The following is a 24,132-nucleotide window of genomic DNA, read 5'->3' on the forward strand; positions in this document are numbered from 1 at the left end:
AAAGAGAGTGAAGGACTGTCAATTGTTACAACACTTCCTCTGTGGGGCCACGCCTTTGGGCCCCCCTCCCCGAGTAAGTAAATAACTTGCGCTCAGTTGTCACGTTTCAAACTTATATAAACAGACACCGCGAAATCGCATGTACTATTTCTCTTGCAGAGGTAAAGACCTGCAATTGCTGTCTATTGTTTACAAATCGTCTTGGCCACACAATATTGCAAAACAGGTAACTTTTTCCCTCCTTCCCTCCATATATAGCTATCAGACAAAAGAATTACGCCCCATTAGCTAAATCATTCATAATGTATTTTATTGCAGATTGGCAACCACTGCTTGTTACATATTGCTGATGGTCACATCAAACCGGCATAATGCAGGTATGTGACCACTAACTCGTCCAGATATTTGGGTTTTGGGAAGCGCCTTTTTTAATAAAAACTCAAACCCATCTCCCCCCTTTTTTGTCACAAACAGTCTGTTCGTGAGAAAGACTAATCCAGCCCTGATGAGAGTGCGGCAATTGATATAACCGGCACTCGAAACGCGTCAGCAGACAAAGGAACTCAACTCCTTGGTTAAATATTGCAAATACACCCCCTTGTGCCCCTGATATTTCAGAGGAATTGATTTATCCTAAATATAAGGGTGCTAGTTGTCTAATTTATCATTTTGTATGACAACTTTGTATTTCGTATTGTGTATATATATTGATTGTTCTTTGTGACATTTCATTTGTTTGTATTGATGTTTGATTATTATGAGTTTATTTGTAATTGTATGTCAAAACACATTTTCACGTTGTTCATTTTCACTGTGTAAGTAATAATGTGGTATTTCGTTTAGTTGACTATGTGTTCTTTTTGTGATCAAAGATATTAATTAACAAGCATTTGCAATGCAATAGGTCTCGTATTAGGAAAGTTTGAGCTATTGGTCTTGTAAATGACACATTTTTTATTTAGGTTTTGTTTTTGAAAATAGCGAAATTAATAGCTTTGTCATTTACCATGCCAATAGTTATAACTTTCGCAAATGTGACACCTATAGCATTTGTAATGCAGTATGTGTTGTATTTACGTGACTTACATGTATTGATATTACAAATAACAATGGTTTTTACTTTTTTTTAAATAATTAATAATTAAATAAAAGTTATTGTAATTTATAATGGCAATAGCTTAAACTTTTGCAAATAACATTTGTGAAGATTATGTTCAGTGTATTTTATTGTGACGAAAATCCTAGAACATATGTGAAATATTAACATCTTTTTGTTACATTTGTAATAAAGCTTGAAACATTGAGATAACATATTTGAACCAGTTGTTCTTGAATGGTTGCACAGATTGATGCTGTGGTGGAGCTCAGTGATGTTGTGGTGCCACTGAGTGATGCTGTGGTGGTGCTGAGTGATGCTGTATGCTATGCTATGTTTTGTTTTGATATCCTATGTTTTGTTTTGTTATGCTATGCTATGTTTTGTTATGCTATGCTATGTTTTGTTATGCTATGCTATGTTTTGTTATGCTATGCTATGCTTTGTTATGCTATGCTATGTTTTGCTCTGCTATGCTATGTTATGCTATGTTTTGTTGTGTTTTATTATGCTATGCTTTGTTATGCTATGCTATGTTTTGTTGTGTTGGTATGCTACGCTGTGTTTTGCTATGCTATTATGTTTTGTTATGTTTTGTTCAGCCATGCTATGTTTTGTTTTGTTAAGCTATGCTGTTTTGTTGTGTTTTATTATGCTATGCTATGTTTTGTTTTGCTATCCTATGCTTTGTTTTTTTATGCTATGCTATGTTTTGTTGTGCTGTGTTATGCTGTGCTATGTTTTGTTGTATTTTGCTAGGCTATGCTTTGTTATGCTATGCTATGTTTTGTTATGCTATGCTATGTTTTGTTCTGCTATGCTTTGTTATGCTATGTTTTGTTATGCTATGCTTTATTGTGTTTTATTATGCTATGCTTTGTTTTGCTATGCTATGTTTTGTTATGCTATGCTATGCTTTGCTGTGTTTGGTATGCTATGCTGTGTTTTGCTATGCTATTATATGTTTTGTTATGTTTTGTCAACCCCTTCGCCGCGGGGCTAATTCCCCCGCGGTGCGGGGGGAAGGGGGGCCGCGCACGGCGCCGCTGTGCTGATGACGAGCCCAGGCTCGTCATGCAGCTCGGTGCTCGTGTGCACATGACGAGCCTGGGCTCGTCATGAACCCGCCCACGCAATGGAACGCTCAGCACAGCGGGGGAATTAGCCCCACGTGTGAGCGTTCCACGGCTCATGACGAGCCCAGGCTCGTCATGAGCACACGTGCATCGGGCTGCATGACGAGCCTGGGCTCGTCTTCAGCACTGAAGGGGTTAAGCCATGGTATGTTTTGTTGTGTTTTGTCAAGCTATGCTGTTTTGTTGTGTTTTGTTATGCTATGTGTTGTTGTGTTTTGTTATGCTATGCTTTGTTATGTTATGCTATGCTTTGTTATGCTATGCTGTTTTGTTATGCTATGCTATGCTTTGTTTTGTTATGCTATGCTATGCTTTGTTGTGTTTTGCTATGCTATGTTTTTTATGCTATGCTGTTTTGCTCTGCTATGCTTTGTTATGCTCTGCTATGTTTTGTTGTGTTTTATTATGCTATGCTATGTTTTGTTATGCTATATTTGGTTATGCTATGTTTTGTTATGCTATGCCAAGCTTTGTTTTTTTATGCTATGTTGTGTTGTGTTTTGTTATGCTATGCTATGCTGTGTTTTGTTATGCTATGCTAAACTTTGTTTTGCTATGTGTTTTGTGATGCTATGCTATGCTATGTTTTGCTATGCTATATTTTGTTATGTATGCTTTTTTGTTATGCTATGGTTTGTTGTGTTTTGCTATGCTTTGTTATGCTTTGTTATACTATGCTATGTTTTGTTTTGCTATGCTTTATTTTGATATGCTATCCTATGCTTTGTTTTGTTATGCTTTGTTTTGTTATGCTATGCTATGTTTTGTTGTGTTTTGTTATGCTATGCTATGTTTCGCTGTGTTTTGCTAGGCTATGCTTTGTTATTCAATGTTTTGCTCTGCTATGCTTTGTTATGCTATGCTATGTTTTGTTGTGTTTTATTATGCTATGGTTTGTGTTGTTATGTTATGTTTTGTTATGCTATGCTTTGGGAGGCTATGCTTTGTTATGCTATGCTTTGTTATGCTATGCTAAGATTTGTTTTGTTATGCTATGCTATGCTTTGCTGTGTTTTGTTATGCTATGTTTTGCTATGTATGCTATGTTTTGTTGTGTTTTGTTATGCTATGATTTGTTGTGTTCTGCTATGGATTGTTATGCTATGGTTTGTTGTGTTTTGCTATGTTTTGTTATGCTATGTTTTGTTATGCTCTGTTTTGTTATGCTATGTTTTGTTATGCTTTGCTTTGTTATACTATGCTATGTTTTGTTTTGCTATGCTTTGTTTTGTTTTGTTATGCTATCCTATGCTTTGTTTTGTTATGCTATGCTTTTTTTGTTATGCTAGGCTATGTTTTGTTGTGTTGTGTTGTGTTTTGTTATGTTTTGTTGTGTTTGCTAGGTTCTGTTGTGTTTTGCTAGGCTATGCTTTGTTATGCGATGTTTTGTTATGCTATGCTATGTTTTGCTATGCTATGCTTTGTTATGCTATGCTATGTTTTGTTATGCTATGCTTTGTTTTGCTCTGCTATGCTTTGTTATGCTATACTATATTTTGTTAGGCTATGTTGTGTTTAATTATGCTATGCTTTGTTTTGTTATGCTATGTTTTGTTATGCTATGTTTTGTTATGCTATGCTAAGCTTTGTTTTGTTATGCTATGCTATGTTGTGTTTTGTTATGCTATGCTTTGTTGTGTTTTGTTATGCTATGCTATGTTTTGTTATATAAACTATGGTTTGTTGTGTTTTGCTATGCTTTGTTTTGCTATGTTTTGTTATGCTACGTTTTGTTATGCTATGCTTTGTTGTGTTTTGCTATGTTGTTTTGCTATGCTATGCTTTGTTATACTATTCTATGTTTTGTTTGTTTTGCTAGGCTTTGCTATGTTATGCTATTGTTAGGCTATGTTTTGTTATGCTATGGTATGTTTTGTTGTGTTTTGTTATGCTATGCTATGTTTTCCTATCCTATGCTTTGTTTTGTTATGCTATGCTATGTTTTGTTATGCTATGCTGGTGAGGGTGAGTGAGGGTGGGTGGGTGAGTAAGGGAGGGTGGGTGAGTGAGGGTGGGTGTGTTAGAGCGAGGGTGAGAGGTTGTGTATCCTATGCTTTTTTTGTTATGCAGTGCTATGTTTTGTTATGCTATGCTGATGAGGGTGTATGAGGGTGAGTGGGGGTGTGTGAGGGTGTGTGAGGGCGTGTGAGGGCGTGTGAGGGCTGTGAGGGCGAGGGTGTGATGGTGTGTGAGGGTGAGAGGGTTGGGAGGGTGAGGGGGTGTGAGGGTGAGTGAGGGTGTGTGAGGGTGAGGGTGTGTGCGGGTGAGGGTGTGTGCGGGTGAGGGTGTGTGAGGGGGGTGAGGGGTGTGTGAGGGGGTGTGAGGGTGAGGGGGTGTGAGGGTGAGGGTGTGAGGGAGTGTGGGTGTGTGAGGGGGTGTGAGGGTGTGGGGGTGTGGGGGTGTGAGGGTGTGGGGGTGTGAGGGTGTGGGGGTGTGAGGGTGTGGGGGTGTGGGGGTGTGAGGGGGAGGGGGTGTGAGGGTGAGGGGGTATGTGGGGGGAAACCTGCATGTGGTCACACTACGGAAGGAAAAACAATATTCTAAGAGGAAATGAAGCCACTGGGATCGATATGGAATCCCAGGGTGACCATTACATCTCTTTAGGCACATCCGCTTCTATCCACTGTGACTGGGTTCTGTTATCCAGTTGGCCTGGCTGTGTTTCGTGTGTTTGCACTTTTGATCTGCCACACAAAAAAAAGTCCCAATGGAAAAGATCGTGTTTTGTCCGCTTCAGCTTTCACACATGTTTGTGTGTTCACGTTTCAAAGTATGTCCTTGATTGTCTCAAATAAACCGGTGGCCTCTGAGATCACCAGTTTGTCATTGCACAGAATTAATTCAGTGAAAGTTGCCGCTATTCGCAGAGTCAGTGGGGCGCCGGGACTGCAGCTTATGTACCTGGTAATGCTGAGGTGCAGCCGACAAGGGGAGCGGCTCATCTTTAAAATAGCTTTGGACATAAAATGCATCCCTCCCGACAAAAAACCCTCCTTTTTTGTAAACTCAGAAGTTTTAAATAGCACAGCATAAAGCTCTCAAGAACAAGAATATTTCAGAATCATGTCAGCACGTGGATGAATGCAAATGTCATAAAAAGAGACCGATTGCATGGTCTAGTTAACGTTTTGCAGGAAGAGAGTGTAATAAAAAAAAGCAGCAGATGGCGGGGAGCTCTGCTGGTGTGCAAGGCGGGTGGGGGTCGGGGGAGCAGTGGAGCGAGCGAGTGGGAGGGAACCAGCATATGGGGTGGGGTGTGAGTGAGCTCTGCGTCTTTGTCCCTTCTGGATGAGTGGGATAATTAAATAGAGACCGAGGCAGGGTGTTGTGTCGTATAGCATGAGTTTGGGCGGGGGTATAGTAGCTCACATCTGGCAAACGCTTTGGTGGAGGGGGCAGCCATCTTGTAGATATCGGTTATTTCAAGTCTGTGAAACATTCGGAATGATGAGCTGGTTAAAGTAATTTAAAAGTGGGCGGCATCTCCAAGAGCAAAGTGAGAGGTGTGCAGCTAGTGGGTCTAACGAGGGGGCAGAATTGGTTCAATGGTTCCGCACAGCACCACTTCCTTTAGTGAAGGAGACGTTAATGCGAAGGGGGAGCGCCCGGCAGCCGACATGATGCGCTTCAACTGAAATTGGTACGGAAAAACAATCTACGATGGTATTCTTTTGAATTACTGACGTGGAGAAAGAGTAGTTACCACATGACATGTTGGAGAGTTGGTAGTGATGGTACAGGTTGAGCTGCGGAGTGCCGCGCTTCAACAGCCTGGTGGGGGTGGCGGGGGAGTGAGCGAGTGGGAGGGAACAAGCATTTGGTGATGGGGTGTGAGGCCGGCCGAGCACACGCTGGGGAGCCTTTGAAGTCATGGGGAGGGAAGCCTGTGGGAGGCTGATCCAGGGGGGATTAGAAATGCGAGTCACGGCCTGTGGCCGTGAAAAAGTGAAGTGAATCATTAGCGGAGGGAGGCTGATGCCTTTCATGTGGGGAAATGCTTGTACTTGTTAGGTCACATGATTCACGTGAACTGTTAGAAATCCGCCTGGTTAGGTAATTTTCTGGTTTAACAGTAGTAGGTCTCTCTACGAGACCTTAAAAAAATAATGAAATAAAAAGCAGAAATTACTGCTAAGGTAAACGTATTAGTTTGCGTTCATCTTACTTCATATGAATAAGTGTTGTGAAGTCACTAGAGGCATAGGTAATTTTTTTCTTATGTAGTAAGAGGGTGCTCCAAGTAAAAAATATTCCGGTGCTTTTCACCGAAGACCCCGAGTACAAAAAAGGTTTTAGTTGTATAAACACTAAGTGCAGTCGGGATCTCATGGTGCATACCATTGAGACTGCGCAGAGACTGTGTAGCCAAGAAGAGAAAGAGATTGAGGAACTGGTTAAGTCTATCTCAGATAAACAAACAGTGGATGAAGCTAAGATCTTACTTGAAAAGATAGAGAAGGAAATTCAAACCTTCAAAGATAACACAATTAATGTGAAGACTGCCAATTTGAGAGGGACTCAAAAGCATTCAAACTAGAACAGGTTTACCCCTTTCTAAAAGAAGACTTCTATACTTTGGCAGATTCAAGAAAAGCTCTAACCACATTCCAAGGCAGATCAAAAAACCGATTCATAGGTTTCTCAGACACTTCATCCTCTGACTCTTCACCTGATTCAAGGCCTGGTAATCCAACTAATCAAGGGCCTCCCAACAAGCCTTTTTTAGCCAGAGGCGGAGGATCAAGGGTCCGATTCAAACAAGCCTGGGAGATGCGAACACGCAGCACGTACTACAAAAATTAGACAACTCAACTATTGTAAACCTGTCAAACAAACAACTCACAAAATAAATGATTCTGTCTCTAGGGTTAAAGTTTGTCCCCAAGAGACAGACCGACTTCACAAAGTTAAAACTAGATGCTTTGGATTTTTGCCGCAAGATCCGGTTAAAATCCTATTTTGCCGGGACTGAAACGACATTGAGTCAAGAGACGACTGGCCTAAGAGTGAAATCTAACTTCACTCCCACTCAGAACATACCAAAAAAAATCTATGCCTTTGAGCAAGTAGTGTTATCCTCTATCTCTAAATTGGAAAAAACTAAGGACTTTGTACAGAACAATGTTAGCAAAGGCCAATTAACAGCTATTCGTGACCTAAAAGCAGACCCCTCGATTGTGATCAAGCAGGCGGATAAGGGCGGGGCAGTGGTGATCTGGCCCCGCACCATGTTTCTAAATGAGGGCAAACTTTATGTTGAGAATCACGAGTGGTACAGACGGGTGAGAGAAGACCCCACTTCTGAAATACAGGGCAAAATTGCACAAATAACTAAAACTGGTTTAGATGAAGGATTCCTGGGTCCAAAAGAATTTCAATCTTTGAATAAAAAACAACAAGAACCCCGGTACTGTATTTTCTACCGAAAATACATAAAAATAGCCAAACGCTCCCAGGTAGACCGATAGTTTCGGGCTGTGACTCTGTTCTGGAGCCAGTCTCGAAATATATCGACTTTTTTCTCAAACCATTCTTGCCCAGTGTTAAATCTTAACTTAGAGACACAACAGACTTTATCACAAAAGTAGAGGGAACAACATTTGATGATGGCATACAGATGATGGTGACATTAGATGTCACATCCCTGTATACCCAAATACCCCAAGATGAGGCACCCTAAGTGATGGAACTTTACTTGGATTTGAGGGAGAGACCTCACAGGGTACCAACATCATTTATTATGACATTGGCTGAAATATCCCTTCCAAACAATTATTTTAAGTTTGAGGGTGACTTTTTTTATACAGATTAAGGGCACAGCAATGGGTTGTCCTTATGCGCCGGAGAAGGCGGTTTTGTATATGGCCCAGTACGAAGAGAGATTTATACACAACAACAATCCATTTAAAAACAACATGCACCAATGGCTGAGGTATATTGACGACGTCTGGCTCCTGTGGCAGGGGAGCCAGACGGAGTGGAATCATTTTCATGACTGGTTGAATTCAAGGCACAACTATATCAAATTTTCTATCAAGTCTAGCAAAACAAGGATAACTTTCCTTGATGTTGCAGTATGTCCCTATAACAATCACGGGAGGGGATGATCAAATTGCATTCACAATGACTTCTGGGAGATGTAGTTCATTGAAGTCATGTATTTCAATTTGTTTGCCCAAAGTAACCATTTCAATTTCACAGGTCGGTTGTGTTTTCCTAACATATCAATATTGATCCCATTTATACTTTATTAGAGAGACACAAGACCTAAAGCTGACAGCAGTGCCATATATTTGATTACAGCTCATGAGACTTCTAAGCTCTATTTAGCTCGCTCATGCAGTTGAGGCCCTGGTTGATGCTATCGAATTTCATAATTAAATATGTCTCTTTCCGCAGTAGAGCGGTCTCAATACATGTAGATTTTGGGTCAATCCATGCAAGAACTGTCCAACGCAGTTCATTTTCGCTGTGCTCAACAGCTAAAAAGTGATCACAGATGACATGTGAATCTGCTCGGCGAGCTGCTAGCAACAATGGAGGCAGATCCCCACTTGAAACCTTGAGCCTGAAGCTTTATTAGGTGAGCAACACACATTTTGCACTTGCATCTAAGTGCTTCCAGCCAAAAACGATTTTTACAAATCCTTTACATTTTTGCCCCTGCAGCCACAAACTATTTTTAAAGAGAGTGAAGGACTGTCAATTGTTACAACACTTCCTCTGCGGGGCCACGCTTTTGGTCCCTCCTCCCTGAGTAAGTAAATAAATTGCGCTCATTTGTCACGTTTCAAACTTATATAAACAGACACCGCGAAATCGCATTAACTATTTCTCTTGCAGAGGTAAAGACCTGCAATTGCTGTCTATTGTTTACAAATCGTCTTGGCCACACAATATTGAAAACCAGGTAACTTTTTCCCTCCTTCCCCCCATACATAGCTATCAGACAAAAGAATTACGCCCCATTAGCTAAATCATTCATAATGTATTTTATTGCAGATTGGCAACCACTGCTTGTTACATATTGCTGATGGTCACATCAAACCGGCATAATGCAGGTATGTGACCACTAACTCGTCCAGATATTAGGGTTTTGGGAAGCGCCTTTTTTAATAAAAACTCAAACCCCTCTCCCCCCTTTTTTGCCACAAACAGTCTGTTCATAAGAAAGACTAATCCAGCCCTGATGAGAGTGCGGCAATTGATTTAACTGGCACTCGAAACGCGTCGGCAGACAAAGGAACTCAACTCCTTGGTTAAATATTGCAAATACACCCCCTTGTGTCCCTGATGAATTGATTTATCCTAAATATAAGGGTGTTAGTTGTCTAATTTATCATTTTGTATGACAACTTTGTATTTCGTATTGTGACTATATTGATTGTTCTTTGTGACATTTCATTTGTTTGTATTGATGTTTGATTATTATGAGTTTATTTGTAATTGTATGTCAAAACACATTTTCACGTTGTTCATTTTCACTGTGTAAGTACTAATGTGGTATTTCGTTTAGTTGACTGTGTTCTTTTTGTGATCAAAGATATTAATTAAAAAAATAATGAAATAAAAGGCAGAAATTACTGCTAAGGTAAACTTATTAGTTTGCGTTCATCTTACTTCATATGAATAAGTGTTGTGAAGTCACTAGAGGCATAGGTAATTTTTTTCTTATGCATCATGCTCAAAAGGCACAAAACTGTCTTGTCTGTGATCTAGAGCCCACTTTGAAACTGTTGGGATAGTGTTTAAATGCTTTGTATTTTGGCTATATTTGGGTATGCTTCCCCAAGTGCACATTGAGTATGGCCCCTTAATACTGTTGAATGTGTGCTGGTTGTAAGTGCGATTTCTGCACGTTGATGGTAAAACTAGTTGATGCAGTAGGCTCAGTGTTTTTGTGTATGTTCCCTACAAACATGGGACCTGTAGGCATTTATAAGTCAATTGTACAATCAATTGTAGAGAGGTGTGGCTCACTGGTTAGAGGCGGCAGACCCGAGTGCAGAGAACGGCCCGGGACCAGGGTTCGATTCCCGATGCGGCAGGGTCTTGGACCAGGATCAGCGGACTGATAATTCTCGCATCGGTGCCCACTCCGACCGGGGAGCACACTCGGCAACTCTGGGCATTAGCTTGCCTCATCTCTACAACGGCCCCCACAGACGCCAGGGATGCCTGGTTTCACCCTGGAGATACCCAAAAAGGGACCATCTCACAGGGAAAGCCAGGACGGGTTCCCCAGCAGTCTACAGCGCCGGGACACTCGGGTAGAGTAACTGTGCGCTATACAAGTATCCCACATTTACATTTACATTTACAAGTAAGGAAATAGGTGCTTGTTTTGCAGACGCAGATGTGCTGCCACCATTTTGTGAATACCCATGAAGTGGTGGTGACTCTGAAGGAAAGTATTTTGAATTGATAGTGCTTTCTTCGGAAGAAGTAGGTATTTGCGATACGCAGGATGGATGGGTATATGAAAGTAGGCATACTTTATGTCTAATGCAGACATAAACGTCACCCCTTTGGGGCAATGTTATTGCTTCCTGAAGGGAAACCTGAAGGGAGACCATGTGAAAGTGTTCCGATATGATGTAGTGATTTAGGGGCCTGAGGTCGAGAATGGATCAAAGTGAGCCGTCCTTCTTTGGAATGAAAAAGTATAGTGAATATACACCTGTTCCTTGATGCTGAAGTTGGATTGGCTCTATGGCTCCTTAGAGTAAGAGAGCGGTTATCTCTTTTTTGAGCAGAGCTTGGTGTGGTATAGAAAGTTTGTGCTTGCGGGGTGGACATTTGAAGGAGTGGTGATGAACTCCAGACAGTAACCATGTTGGATAATGACCAACACCCATTGATCTGCTGTAATGGATTTCCATTCTGGGAAGAAGTTTTGTAGACGTCCTCCGACAGGTGTTAGCTGGTCGGACAAATGTTGGGGAAGTCACTGGAGGTAGTATTTGTGGTACGGGTAGAAATTCCCAATCTGGAGCATTTGAAATTATTTCCCCTATATGTGCCTCTGTAGAAGCCTCTAGAGGTGGATGGCTGGCCTTGGTTTTTAAATGAGGATCCTGAGGTGTCTGTAGATGCATACTTGGGAAAATGTTTAAAGGAGGGGTGATGAAAAGACCCAGGATAGATGGGAGTTTAGATGGCACCCACAGATTTAGCAACATCGGTGTTCTTTTTCATTTTTTTAAGGGCTGTGTCCACATGAGGGCCAAAAAAGGTGCTCTTTGTTAAAAGGGAGATTAATGGTGGCCTGCTGGACTTCAGTTTTAAAACCGGTGACACGAAGCCAAGGGTGTCTAAACAAGAGAATGTTGGTATTTATGCCTCTTACTGCAGTGTTCGAGGAGTCAAATGCACATGTGATGGAATGATTTGTAATTAGCTTCCCTTCATTGACTAATTCGTACTACCGCTTTTTAGGTTACTCTGGGAGATGCTGGAGGAGTCCTTGCATTTCATCTCAGTGGAACCTACCATAATGTGCCAGAAGGGCTTGGCTGTTGGCAATTCACCAATGATTAGCAGATGACGCTGAAACCCATTTTCCTGATGCATCAACGAGTTTAGACTCCTTGACTGGGGGAGGTGCATCCATAGATGTTTGGGAGTTAGCTCTTTTTCTTGCTTTGGCTACTACCAATGAGTTAGTGTTAACCGTGCCCTAATGTAAACTGGGTGAGATGGTGGTTCCTTGCATTTTTTGTTAACCTTCGGTGTGATAATTAGTGCTCTTGCTGGGTCTTTAAAGATGTAATCAGCATGCTAGAACACTCCTTTAAGCAATGGTAAGTATTGGGACCCTCATTGTGCCCTAGTGAGGGTCTCAAATAGGAAGTCATCCTCAATAGGATCTTTGTGTAAGAGTACCTGGTGATATGCTGCAGCCCTTGCTATTAAGTCTGGATAAGCTGAAGCATCATCTGGTGGATATGGACGAGAGGGGTAGAGGTCTGGGTCTGTATCACTTTATGATACGATAGGTGTCTCATGGGTCCCTTTGATGTGTCTTATGTCATCATTATCATCCCTGATGGGTGTAAGTGTGTGATAAGGTGAAATGTTTTCTTCCTCAGACTTTTGTGGTGCAGCAGGTGGTGGAGTGGACGGTGGTGGAGAGGTAGGGAAAGGAAGATGTAAAGGGCTAGTGCCTATGTCCTTTTTTCTTGAGAGGCTGAAAAGCAGTGTCAATAGCCTCCTCTAAAGACAATTGTCTCTTATAGGATTATATTTTTTGATGGTTGAAGAATAATTTTCTGTTTTACAGGATGAATCTGTAATGTTTGTTAATTCAGATTGTGGTACTCTTGTATAGTTTTGAGGATAGGCTTGGGTGGAGATTTCAGTCCGAAGGCATAGTGTTATAATCTAGTAAGTGATTGATGCATCCTCTCTGTTCATGCCCTTGCCTTGCTGCTCCGTCTATGTGATGTCATCAGAATGTTGAGAGTGCTTGAGTGGAAGAAGGAATCAGTTGGTGTGAAGGGCTGAGCAGTGAGTGGAGAACTGCTCCTGGTGGGGTCTGTCTCTGGTCTCTTGATTACAACTTATTACTATGGATCTAAACTTAAGAATAAAGCTAAGATCCTGAACTACACATATGGACTACGGATCTTTCTTTACTTTAACACTGGCGACGATTTTAAAAGAACCTGCGTGCTATTTCTCTGGATTTACCCTTGTTTGGGGAAGAGGAGGATGGTTTGATGGTTTCTAGTTTCTCTGGACTTACTCTAGTTTTTGTAGGTTGAAGTATTTATATTACCCTTTAGTGTTAAGTCTTTAAGCGTTGTGTTATTCTTGAAGCTTGTTGACTTTTTGTATGGGTGTATGTCCATCACCACACATTTTATTTAATTCTGTCAAATTGCATGTATGTACATTGATCTTGCATGCATCTATTTTTACAATTCAGAATTCTGTCAAATTGCATGTATGTACATTGATCTTGCATGCATCTATTTTTACAATTCTGATGAAGGGGGGGATGTGTTCTAGTAAGTGATTGATGCATCCTCTCTGTTCATGCCCTTGCCTTGCTGCTCAGTCTATGTGATGTCATCAGAATGTTGAGAGTGTTTTAGTGGAAGAAGGAATCAGTTGGTGTGAAGGGCTGAGAAGTGGAGAACTGCTCCTGGTGGGGTCTGTCTCTGGTCTCTTGATTACAACTTATTACTATGGATCTAAACTTAAGAATAAAGCTAAGATCCTGAACTACACATATGGACTACGGATCTTTCTTTACTTTAACACATAGCAGTTAGGTGTTGGTGTGGTCAGAGCCAAAGCACGGGTTACCTTGATTTTTGGTACCGAGGCTATGTCCGATGTGTTGGTTCTGAGGCGGATTTTTGGTGGAAGCCCCTACTGTAGGTCAATGTTTTGCCACAGAGATAGATGCAGGGCATCTGAATAGGTGTGGTGGTGCACACCACTGCTTTTGTGCAGTGGTGGCCAGTGAGCAGTTCTATTGGTCAGAGATGATTTTTGGACTTTGGATCAAGGGAAGCTGTACTCGGAGTCTCACACTTTTTGGAAAACTCCAGGCTGACTGGATTATGTTCAGTCTCTGACTTGGATCTAGAGTTGTGGATGGAGACTGACTCCTGTCAGCTGCAGAGGCTTCTTATTCTTCCTCACCCGGCTGGTTGAAGATGGCGGGTGAGTTGTCTGAGTGCCTGCGCTGCATTTCTAGGCGCCGCGCATGATGGTCTTGAAGGGCTTTCTTAGGCCGGAACGAACTGCAGGCCTCACACGTGTCTTTCTGATGGTCAGGCAAGAGGCATAGGTTACAGACTGAGTGTTGGTCGGATTGAGGATATTTCAACCGGCACACCGGACAGAAGCGGAACGGAGCGCTTTCCATCAGCAGCTCATTTTTTGGTTAGAGCTGTTCGATGTGTAAAAGGGCCAGGCGGGGCACAGCCCAAAGGCTGTTGATGCATGTCTTTTGCTTGGAACGCAAGAGGGACTATGCGATCAGGACAATCCCGTTGAGTTAGGAGATCTACTGGCGAACCGAAGGGAGTCGAAAACGATCTTGAACCAGAGCACAGAGTACATCTGAACCTGTTGGTGGAAAAAAACAACTTAACAATGGAGTCAATGCCCATGCACTGTATCCCCAAAAGGAAGTTACACAGCCTCATGACTTGAAAACCTTCTTCAAGCAAAAACATCTTACAATTATCCAAGTCCAACACTAGAAAGTTCTGTAGGAAGTCTAATTTGTCTCTGGGGTTAAATAGGCCTACTTGAGGGCTGATGCAGAGACAACTGGTGAGATCGGAAAAGTCTGTACTGCACTGAAAAGGCACACAGGTAGGCAGTGTTATTCTAACATTAACAAACATTTCAGCATCATCTACCTTCTTGTAAAGGCCAAGCAGAAGCAGGAGAAAGCAGATGTTGCCATTGCATTTTGACCACATATTGGTACTCGCCTGCAACCCACAATTCTGTCATATAATTTCAATTTAGATGTTCCACTCCACCCACTGTCTCTACTTCCCCCTTCTCATATTACATTTCCAAACATCTTCCTTCCGCTATTCAGAATGACCAGAAGCTCACTGCTGAAACACAAGGTGATCTACAGTTTGCAAGTCTGAATCCCAGACATGTCAACTCAGCCTTCCATCCCACTGAAAATCAGTAAATTGACTACCAATTAAATGGGCATTTGTAACACCTTGATAGGACACTAGCAATGTGTCATTAGAAGTGAAAACCTGGAACAAGGAACTTTGATATATATATAGGCTTCAACCTTGAAGACAGGGACATAAACGGGAGCTCTGGCACAGGTAACAATGCGCAGCTCTGGACAGTGACATGCAGAAGTTCCAAATGCCACATGTAATATTTCTATGGCTCCATAACAACTGTCTGAGATTCTGAATAATTTTTCACTAAAAATGCTTGTGTGGCATTAATTAATTAATTAAATTTAAATTTAGCTAGTTTAGTTTTTCCTTCAGAGTCCAAAGAAATATTATTAGTAAACAGGACAGGTTAAGGGATTTTGTTGACATATTGATTTTTTAGCAATGTGTGCTTTAGGAGGCTGTAAGGGAGCATGCATAAGGTCTAGATTTAGTTTTTACACTGTTTTTCTAAGCCTGCGAATAATACGTCAGCCAGACTGTGTTCCAGTTAGAAATATACAATCACTTTGATGGATTAAAGTTCCCTGTTCACAAACATATTGTGCAATTACAAAAGAATCCATTCAACATCATCGACATTTTTGGAATAATGTCTTGGGTTACTTACCACATCTTGGATGGAATACTCATCAAACTTAAACTGGTATTCAGTCAGTAATGACAAAACTAATCCATTAACTGAGTGAGTGTACAAGTTCATTTCAACTACATTAGCATTGCCAAATGTCTGTGAAGAATTCAACCCAGATGTTGACTGCATACTGTTTGTGACTTTTTTGGATCCAATGCTAGTAGCAGCTGCTGAGGAGTATACAGCTTCATTTGCAAAGCTGAAGAACCGCTCCTTTCTCTGATCGGAGTCATGAGTAATTTCTGTGTCTTCATTTACATCACCTTTATTACTTTGTAGCCTGGGCTTTGCCTGTGAATAGACTTCTGAAATGTCACCACATTGGTCGAGTGAATAATTTCCATTTGGGAAATCTTGATTTGGCGGTTTCACTAATGTACTGTTGGTTAAAAAACTGTCACCTTCATCAGAGTTGCTATTTACGCTTAAACTAGTTTGATCAACCTCACTTGTCGAGTCACAGGTCATAAAACTGCCACTAGATATTGGCTGGCTTCTAATCTCAGAATGCTCTGAACAATCCAACTCACTGTTGTCAAAGTCATTTGGAAAATCTAATGTGTGCAGCATTTCTTGAACAGAGTGACCGTTCTTTTTATCGTCAGGGCACCTCAATCTTTCTGACTCTTCATCAATTACCATGGAGTCCAGATTGGTAACACATGCAACAGTATGTACAGAAAGATCAGCAGCTGGCAGTTCTGTGGACAGTAAAGAGGGTGCTTTTTCGCTTGCAGAATCAACTGGAAGACCGGTTCTTTCAACCTTTTCAGCTTCTGAAGTCTGGCTTGCTTGTTGCTCATCAGTGTCGGAAAGTGTTCTAGAAAGGTGTGACAGCTTTCTTTCTTTGGTAGAGGGAGACAATCTATTAAGAAAAGATATTGTCAGGTATGAACTGATAACACATTATATAATGAAACCAGCAAAGAAGTACTTAAATTGCTGAGACTTTAGGCAAAACACAATTTGTAATATTAACAGCTACCTCCCCACACAGAAGACATTATTATAAAATACTGATTATACTTTCCATTTAAACATGAGAACTCCTGATCAATAATGCTATTTAGCTTTACAAATCAGTTTGCACTTATACATTCATGTTCCCTGATTTGTGCCCACTCTGGTCCTTGGTGATGGTGACTTGCTTATGTTGTGTGGGTAGTGCTGCTACCAGGTGGCACAGGCCTCGCGGGCCCTGGTGTGTGCACCAAGCAGTGGGGATCTTCCTGTGCCATCATTATTGCATTTGTTGTTTATTATACTTACCACTCAAGTGCTTGCCTAAAGGGAGACTAAAGGTCTAGACTGAGTCGCAAGATGTAGTGTTGGTGGCGGCCATGCTTACTGGTTGATGGGTGTGTGTGAGTCAGAGTTAAGTGGAATGAGCAATGTCTGCAGTTGGAGTAGGGTTGGCGTGTTAAGAGTGTTGTGCTGACATCTGTCAGGTTGTGGTTAGAGGCTCAGGCTGTTTGCTGGTTAAATTACATTTGCGTGATAAAGGAATCTGTGATAAGGGAATGCGTGCTGCTTGAGTGACTTTAGTGCATCATAATCTCTGCCTGTTGAGACCTCTCTATGTCATGCGGCATGAGCAGTGCCTGCGAGTTGAGAGATATTTGCATGGTCAGGGTTCTCACGCGTAGTCTGCTGGTTGAGTGACATTGGCACACAGGATACTGGCGGGTCTCAGCATCATGGGCCACGCAAGGGTTTTGTGTGTTGTAGCACCTGCAAGTCAAGACCTTGCATTCTCTGCAGAGGGAGTGAGTGGCATTTGCATGTTGAAGACTAACTGTCTCTCATTAATTGATGGAATAGAGGTTTGCTTGTTGAATGACGCTGGTACATCACACAATATACTCGTTAATGCATCTCCCTGTCAATTCATGTACACAACTCTAGTGCTGACTTTTGTGTTTAGTGGTGTTTGCTTGTTGGACCATCTCCTAGTCAATGTCTGCTATTTTAGTGACATTTGCGCTTCCGAACCTTGCCTTTTGAGGCATTTCAGAGTTTCGCCAATGTCGGTAGATTAAGTGACATTAACGCTTAAAAAAGTTTGCACATCATTTGCGAGCTTCATAAAAACCGATCCACATCTCCATGGTCTAGGATGTCTTTCACGTCTCCATGGCCAGGGGTGCCTCTGACATCTCTGTGGCCAGGGGTGCCTGTGACGACTCCATGGTCAGGGGTGTCTCCCTGTGCTATTGTGCTTGTTTTAACCTATGCTCCTGAATGTACCATAAAGGAGAATATATCATAAAAAACACTTTTAGACACTTTAAACATGACTATTTCAAAGTGAAATACTCTGCTAAAACAGTTTCCAATGATTTAAGCCTGAAAAGGTATGATTACGACTAAAATAGAGTGCAGCAATAATGCCGATACATTTCCATTTTTGTTCCACAAAATTTTCAAATCTATGCCACAATATCATGAGGGGTCTGTCTGAACACTTCTGCCATATAGTGTTGGTGTGTATGCTTCTAGTGGCTTTTAGGTTTCACCTGAGACGTTTGTTAGTAAATTAAAGGGGGCTTGGCGCCCAACTATTGCTCACCATTTATTGGCTTAATTGTCAATTTTATTTACTAGCTCCTGATTGGTAAGTGTGTGTGTGTGATTTCACTTTCTCTTAATTTGTTTCCCCCTTCCGTAGAGCATGGAACAAGAACGGACTGCTTTTTAAAATGTTGTTATTATTAGAGTCCTTCCACTGCTCCTGCTGGGATGGAGGTATTTTTTACATTTCCCTTTGTGCTCGTCCCCACATCGTTGCTTGTTTTAGCTTGTGCTGCCAAACAAAGCTTTGGTTTTCAGTAATGCAAAAAGAAAAACTGATGGACAGAATGATGAACAAAGTTATGTATTCACCCCAGTACAGAGATCTGGGCCTAAATCTTTTTTTTTTTTTTTGCTGGGGGCTGCTTACTATATCTCAAATTCTAGCAGTTGTGCTAATGACACAAAACATGGTCATCCACTGGAAATTAAAAACGCTAGCTAATTCTGGAGGACCGCAATATACATACTTGAACACGTGAAGAACAAGTTACTTACCTTCGGTAACGATATATCTGTAAGAAACAGTAGTTAGTATTAGATTCCTTACCTTAGAATATCCCCAGGCGTCAGACTGGATCCGAAATTTTTGCGTAGCAGTACCCTTGCGCGTCGGTAGGCGTCGTCTGCTGCTCCGCATCTGTCGTCGGCGCCGTGGGCGCCGTGATGACGTCGTCGGAGTACTTAGACGCCGCCTCAGCGTGCTGACGTCAGTTCTTAGACACAGCTTTTCAGCGCCAAAAACGCAGAGCCATGTCAAAAACCAACACTGGTGCCATTGAAACTAGGGCCCTGAAAGGGGATGACCTTAACCCTAGATATCGGTTCGCAGAACGGGGAGGATGGGTGGGGCGGTAAGGAATCTAATACTAACTACTGTTTCTTACAGATAAATCGTTACCGAAGGCAAGTAACTTGTTCATCTGAAAGAAAAAGGTTAGTATTAGATTCCTCACCTTAGAATAGATACCCCAGCAATACCAACCCCGGTGGTGGGTCTGCGAACCAATAATCACACCAGAAAGTCCTGGAGGACAGAACGGCCAAAGAAGCCATCCCTCCGGACTTGGCTGTCCAGGCAGTAGTGTCTTGCGAACATGTGCAGCGAGGCCCACGTAGCTGCCTGACAAATGTCCTGCAAGGGGACTCCCCGACCCAGGGAAGTGGTAGCCGCCATGGCCCGAGTGGAATGGGCCCTCAGCCCAACAGGAGGATCCTTCCTTGCCAAGGAGTAACAAGCCTTGATACACAAGACGACCCACTGAGAGATGGTCCGCTTGTGTACCGCCCGTCCCTTCTTAGCACCCATGTAACCAACAAAGAGTTGGTCATCCACCCGGAACTGGCGTGTGCGATCCAAATAGAATGAGAGCGCACGTTTTGGGTCCAGACGGTGGAGTCGCTCTTCCTCCTTTGAGGGATGCGGAGGTGGAAAGAAGGTGGGCAAGGTGATAGACTGCCCGATGTGGAAGGCCGTGACAACCTTGGGCAGGAAAGAGGGGCTTGTCCGCAACACAACCTTGTCCAGATGGACAGAAAGGAAAGGAGGTTTAGAGGAAAGAGCCTGGAGCTCGCTCACTCTCTCCTGGCAGAGGTGATGGCAACCAGGAAAGCAGTCTTCAAAGTAAGAAGGCGGATAGGACAGTTGTGAAGTGGCTCAAAGGGAGCGCACATCAAATAAGTATGAACCAGGTTCACGTCCCACTGAGGCATCATGAAGGGAACAGGTGGAAACGTGTGGGTGATGCCTTTGAGAAATCGATTTACAATAGGGGACTTGAACAAAGATGGTTGATCAGGCAGCCTCAGAAAGGCCAAAAGGGCAGAAAGGTAGCCTTGATAGTGCCCAGAGCAGAGCCCTGCTGGGAAAGAGAAGAACCTCAGAAAGAGGGGCAGAGAGAAGATCCACAGCCTTTGCTGTGCACCATGCCACAAATCTGTCCCACCTGCATGCGTATACCGACTTAGTGGAGGGACGCCTGGCTGCCAGAATGATATCACAAACTTCAGGAGGCAAATCAAATGGCCTCAACTGTCGCCGCTCAATCTCCAAGCATGGAGGTGGAGACTGGACAGGTTCGGGTGGAGGACCGTCCCCTGTTGCTGAGACAGAAGGATCCTCCTGAAGAGGCAGACAAACCGGGGGATCGACTGACATACTGAGAAGCTCGGGATACCAGTACCTTCGTGCCCAGTCCGGAGCCACACGGTTGACTTGGGCCCGGTCGCGTTTGATCTTCTTCAGCACTCTGGGCAGAAGTGGTATAGGCGGAAAGGCGTACAACAGACAGCAACTCCACTCGCGACGAAAAGCGTCTAGTGCCGCCTTGGAAATTCCAACACGCAGAACTGATGACATTGCGCGTTCTCTTTGGTGGTGAATAGATCTAACCAAGGCTTTCCACACTGCTGAAAGAGGCCTTGTGCCACGTCCGAGTTCAGACGCCATTCGTGATCCATCATGCACCGGCGGCTGAGTCCGTCCGCCCTGGCGTTCAGAGAACCTGCCAGGTTGTGAACCACCAGGGTCACACCCTGATGTTCCAGCCACTGCCAGTGGCGCATGGCTGTGGTGTTGTCCGTGAACACCTGCACTACACTCCCCCGGACAGAGGGGAGGAATGCATTCAGTGCTAGACGAATCGCCCGCAGCTCCAAAAGGTTGATATGGAGCCGGGACTCTGCCGGAGACCAGAGGCCTCTGATCTCCGCCTCTCCCATGTGGCCTACCCAGCCCTGGAGGGACGCGTCCGTCACAACTACGTGCTCCGGTTGGGGAAGGGAGAGGGATCTGCCGCTAACCCAATCGCGGTCCTTGAGCCACCACTGCAGCTGTCTCGCAGTGCCCTCCGAGATCAGGACATGGTCGGACAGGTTGCCCTGATGCTGGACCCACTGAAACTTCAGGTCCCACTGCAGAGCCCGCATCCGCCAACGGGCGAGATGCACCAGAAGGATGCAGGAAGCCATCAGCCCCAGAAGCCACAGCGTCAACCTGACCGAGACTAGAGACTCGGGATAAAGGCTGAAAGATCGGAATCAGAGCCTGTATATCCCGAACCCGCTGTTTGAGGGGGTAAACCCGAAACTGCGCCGAGTCGAGAACCGCCCCGATGAAAAGGAGCTTCTGAGAGAGGCACAGGTGTGACTTCGGCACATTGATGGAGAACCATAGGTGGTGCAGGAGGTCTGCTGTCGTCTGGAGGTGGCTGACGACTGCCTGGGGCGAGCCCGCCTTCAACAACCAGTCGTTGAGGTAGGGGAAGACTGAAACCCCTAACCTGCGCAGATGAGCTGCGACCACCGCCATCACTTTCGTGAACTCCCGTGGGGCGCTGGTAAGGGCGAAGGGGAGCACGGTAAACCGAAAGTGCTCGTGGCCTACCCTGAACTGCAGATAGCTCCGGTGGGCCGGCAGGACGGGGATGTGGAAATAAGCGTCCTGCAAGTCCAACGCTACTATCCAGTCTCCTGGGTCTAGGGCAGCTAAGACCTGAGCCAGTGTCAGCATCTTGAACTTCTTCTTCCGGAGGTAGCCGTTGACGTTCCGTAGGTCCCCTTTCCCCTTTTTGGGTACCAGAAAGTAGTGGGAGTAGCAACCAAACCCTACTTCTGGCCCAGGAACGCGCTTGATGGCCCCCTTGGCCAAGAGGGCCGTAAATTCCTCCTGCAGAAGCTGCATATGATCCCCCGATACGCAGTGGTATTGCGGTGGCATGGCTTGAGGGGTCGTCTCGAAGGGGAGGGAGTAGCCCCTTCGGACGATTTGCAGCACCCACCTGTCCGATGTGACAGTGCGCCAGTGGGAGAGGTGATGGCGGACCCTGCCCCCCACTGGCGTCACATGGGCCTGAAAGCACGGACTAGGAGGGTTTTGAGGCAGATGCTGCGGGGGAAGGTGTGGACTGGCCTCACCGTTGTCCCCGACCGCCTCCATGGTGATTTCCACGGCCCCCACCGCGCTGGATGTTAGTCTGCGGTGCGTGGCTGGCAGCACGTGTGGGGGCGCCCCTTCCTTGGCCATGAAAGTAGCGAAAGGCACTCGTTTGCTGGCGCGGGGCCGAGAGGCCGAAGGACTTGGCCGTAGCCCTAGAGTCCTTTAAGCGCTCAAGCACATGGTCTGCCTTGTCGCCAAAGAGGCGACGGCCATCAAACGGCAAGTCCATGAGAGTATTCTGGACATCCGTTAAAAAGTTGGCGGACCTCAACCAGGCGTGGCGACGAATCGCCACCGTCGTTGCCATCGCTCTGCCTAGTGAGTCGGTGGTATCCAGCTCACACCGGATGGAGAAACGTGCCACATCTCGACCCTCCGCAAGGGCTTGGGCGAGTTTAGCCTTGACCTCCGCCGGGCATTGTGGCAGCACGTCTGCAACCGTGTCCGACAGGGAGTGGGTGTAACGGCCCAAGAGGCATGCGATGTTGGAAGACCGAAGTCCCAAACTAAGGGAGGAGAATATTTTCTTTCCATAATTCTCATACCTCTTGGATTCCCGATCAGGCAGAACCGACGGGAATGCGGTCTGGGAATTAGAGGCCTGGATGACCAGGCTCTCGGGGGTGGTGTGGGTGGACAGGAAACAAGGGTCGCCCGGGGCCGGGCGGTGGCATCTGGCCACGTTCCTATCTACAGGCTGGCCTGTAGCGGGCCTGGACCAAGTGCCCAAAAGAACGTCAGTTAAGGCCTCATTAAACGGCAGCAGAGGCTCTGTTGAGCTTGACTGCGGTTTAAGGACCTCAGTGAGGAGGTTTATCCTCACGGCCGCGACGGGGAGCTCAAGGCACAAGGCCTTGGCTGCCCGCGTCAACACTACACTGAAGGTTGCCCCCTCCTCCGGGAGGGGTAGGGGGGGCAAAACCAGTGTCTGGCGAAGTGTCTAGATCACTGGCATCCCCAAGTCCACCTGTCCAGTCCTCCTGGGACTGACACTCATGTGTCAGAGGGTCCTCAGACCCCTCCCAATAATCCTCATCACCCATCTCCTGATACTCAGAGTTGTCAAAGGATGGGGCCGGTTCATTGAAGTAGAACTCCCCAAGCGGCGTCGAGAGCGGCGCCCAGCGGAGCCGCTCCGATGCCTGAACCGGGTCGAGGGAGGTATTGGGGACGGCGCCGCCCGAGGACAGCGCCGGAGGTGACACCTGTGAAATCGGCGCTGGTGAGGTCGTCAGGTCAACCAGCGACGATCCGGATCCAGAAGCGGATCTAGTGGGGCCCTGCGGCACCGGGCCCGAAGGCGCTGGCGACGTCGGGGCTGAAGCACCTGGCGGCGTCGGGCCGAAGCACCCGACCCGCTAGGGCCCCCAGACGGGTCCGCTGGGCCCGAAGGCGCCACGGATCCTGTCAGAGGAGACAGGGACCTCATGGCCATGAGGAAACGCTCGATCTCCTTCCGGCGTCGCTTGCTGCCCAGGGACCGGAGGGTATGGGGCAGGTCGCGACGCCCGCGCTCTGACGGAGCCGCGTGGGCGGTGTCACCCGAACCCCCGGCCGCATCGCGTGAGCGTCGGGAGAGTCGGAAGAGCGATGACGTCTCTTCCACTTCTTGTGCTTACCTGACGACGACTTCGACCTGGAGGAGTGATGTCGACTCCCGGAGCTATGATGGCTCCGCCCCTGCGACCGGTCCCTCGACCTCCGTCCGGACCGGGACCTCTCAAGGCGCGGGGCCGACTGCCAGAGCTCGAGCCGCTTGCAGGACCGCTCCCACCTAGCCTTTGAGGTTAAGGCCCGACAGTCGGAGCAGGTCTTGTCGTCATGATAGACGCCGAGACAGTGGAGGCACCGACGGTGAGGGTCGGTGACCGACATCTGTCGGTCGCAGTCCCCACAAGGCTTAAACCCTGGCATCCCTATCAGCACCAATCGGAGTCGAAGACTCGAGAAATTATCAAAAAGATCTCAAAAAAGTATTCAAAAAGTGACTAAGGTACCACTTTTTCCGGATCTGCGCTGCTGGTGCGGAAAAAAGAACTGACGTCAGCACGCGGAGGCGGTGTCTAAGTACTCCGACG

At 45.3% G+C, this 24,132-nt stretch overlaps 1 protein-coding gene across 1 annotated transcript in view; it reads right to left on the reverse strand.

The window, feature by feature from the left end:
• The window catches only part of HPS4 (HPS4 biogenesis of lysosomal organelles complex 3 subunit 2), a 231,350-nt gene that overhangs the window by 78,893 nt on the left and 128,325 nt on the right, over positions 1-24,132 (reverse strand). Inside the window, exon 11 of the mRNA XM_086943139.1 lies at positions 15,523-16,411. Coding sequence (XP_086799265.1) covers positions 15,523-16,411 — 889 coding nt within the window. The remainder of the gene's footprint in view (positions 1-15,522; positions 16,412-24,132) is intronic.

The sequence above is a fragment of the Lissotriton vulgaris genome, chromosome 11, assembly GCF_964263255.1.
Source record: "Lissotriton vulgaris chromosome 11, aLisVul1.2, whole genome shotgun sequence".
NCBI lineage: Eukaryota > Metazoa > Chordata > Amphibia > Caudata > Salamandridae > Lissotriton > Lissotriton vulgaris.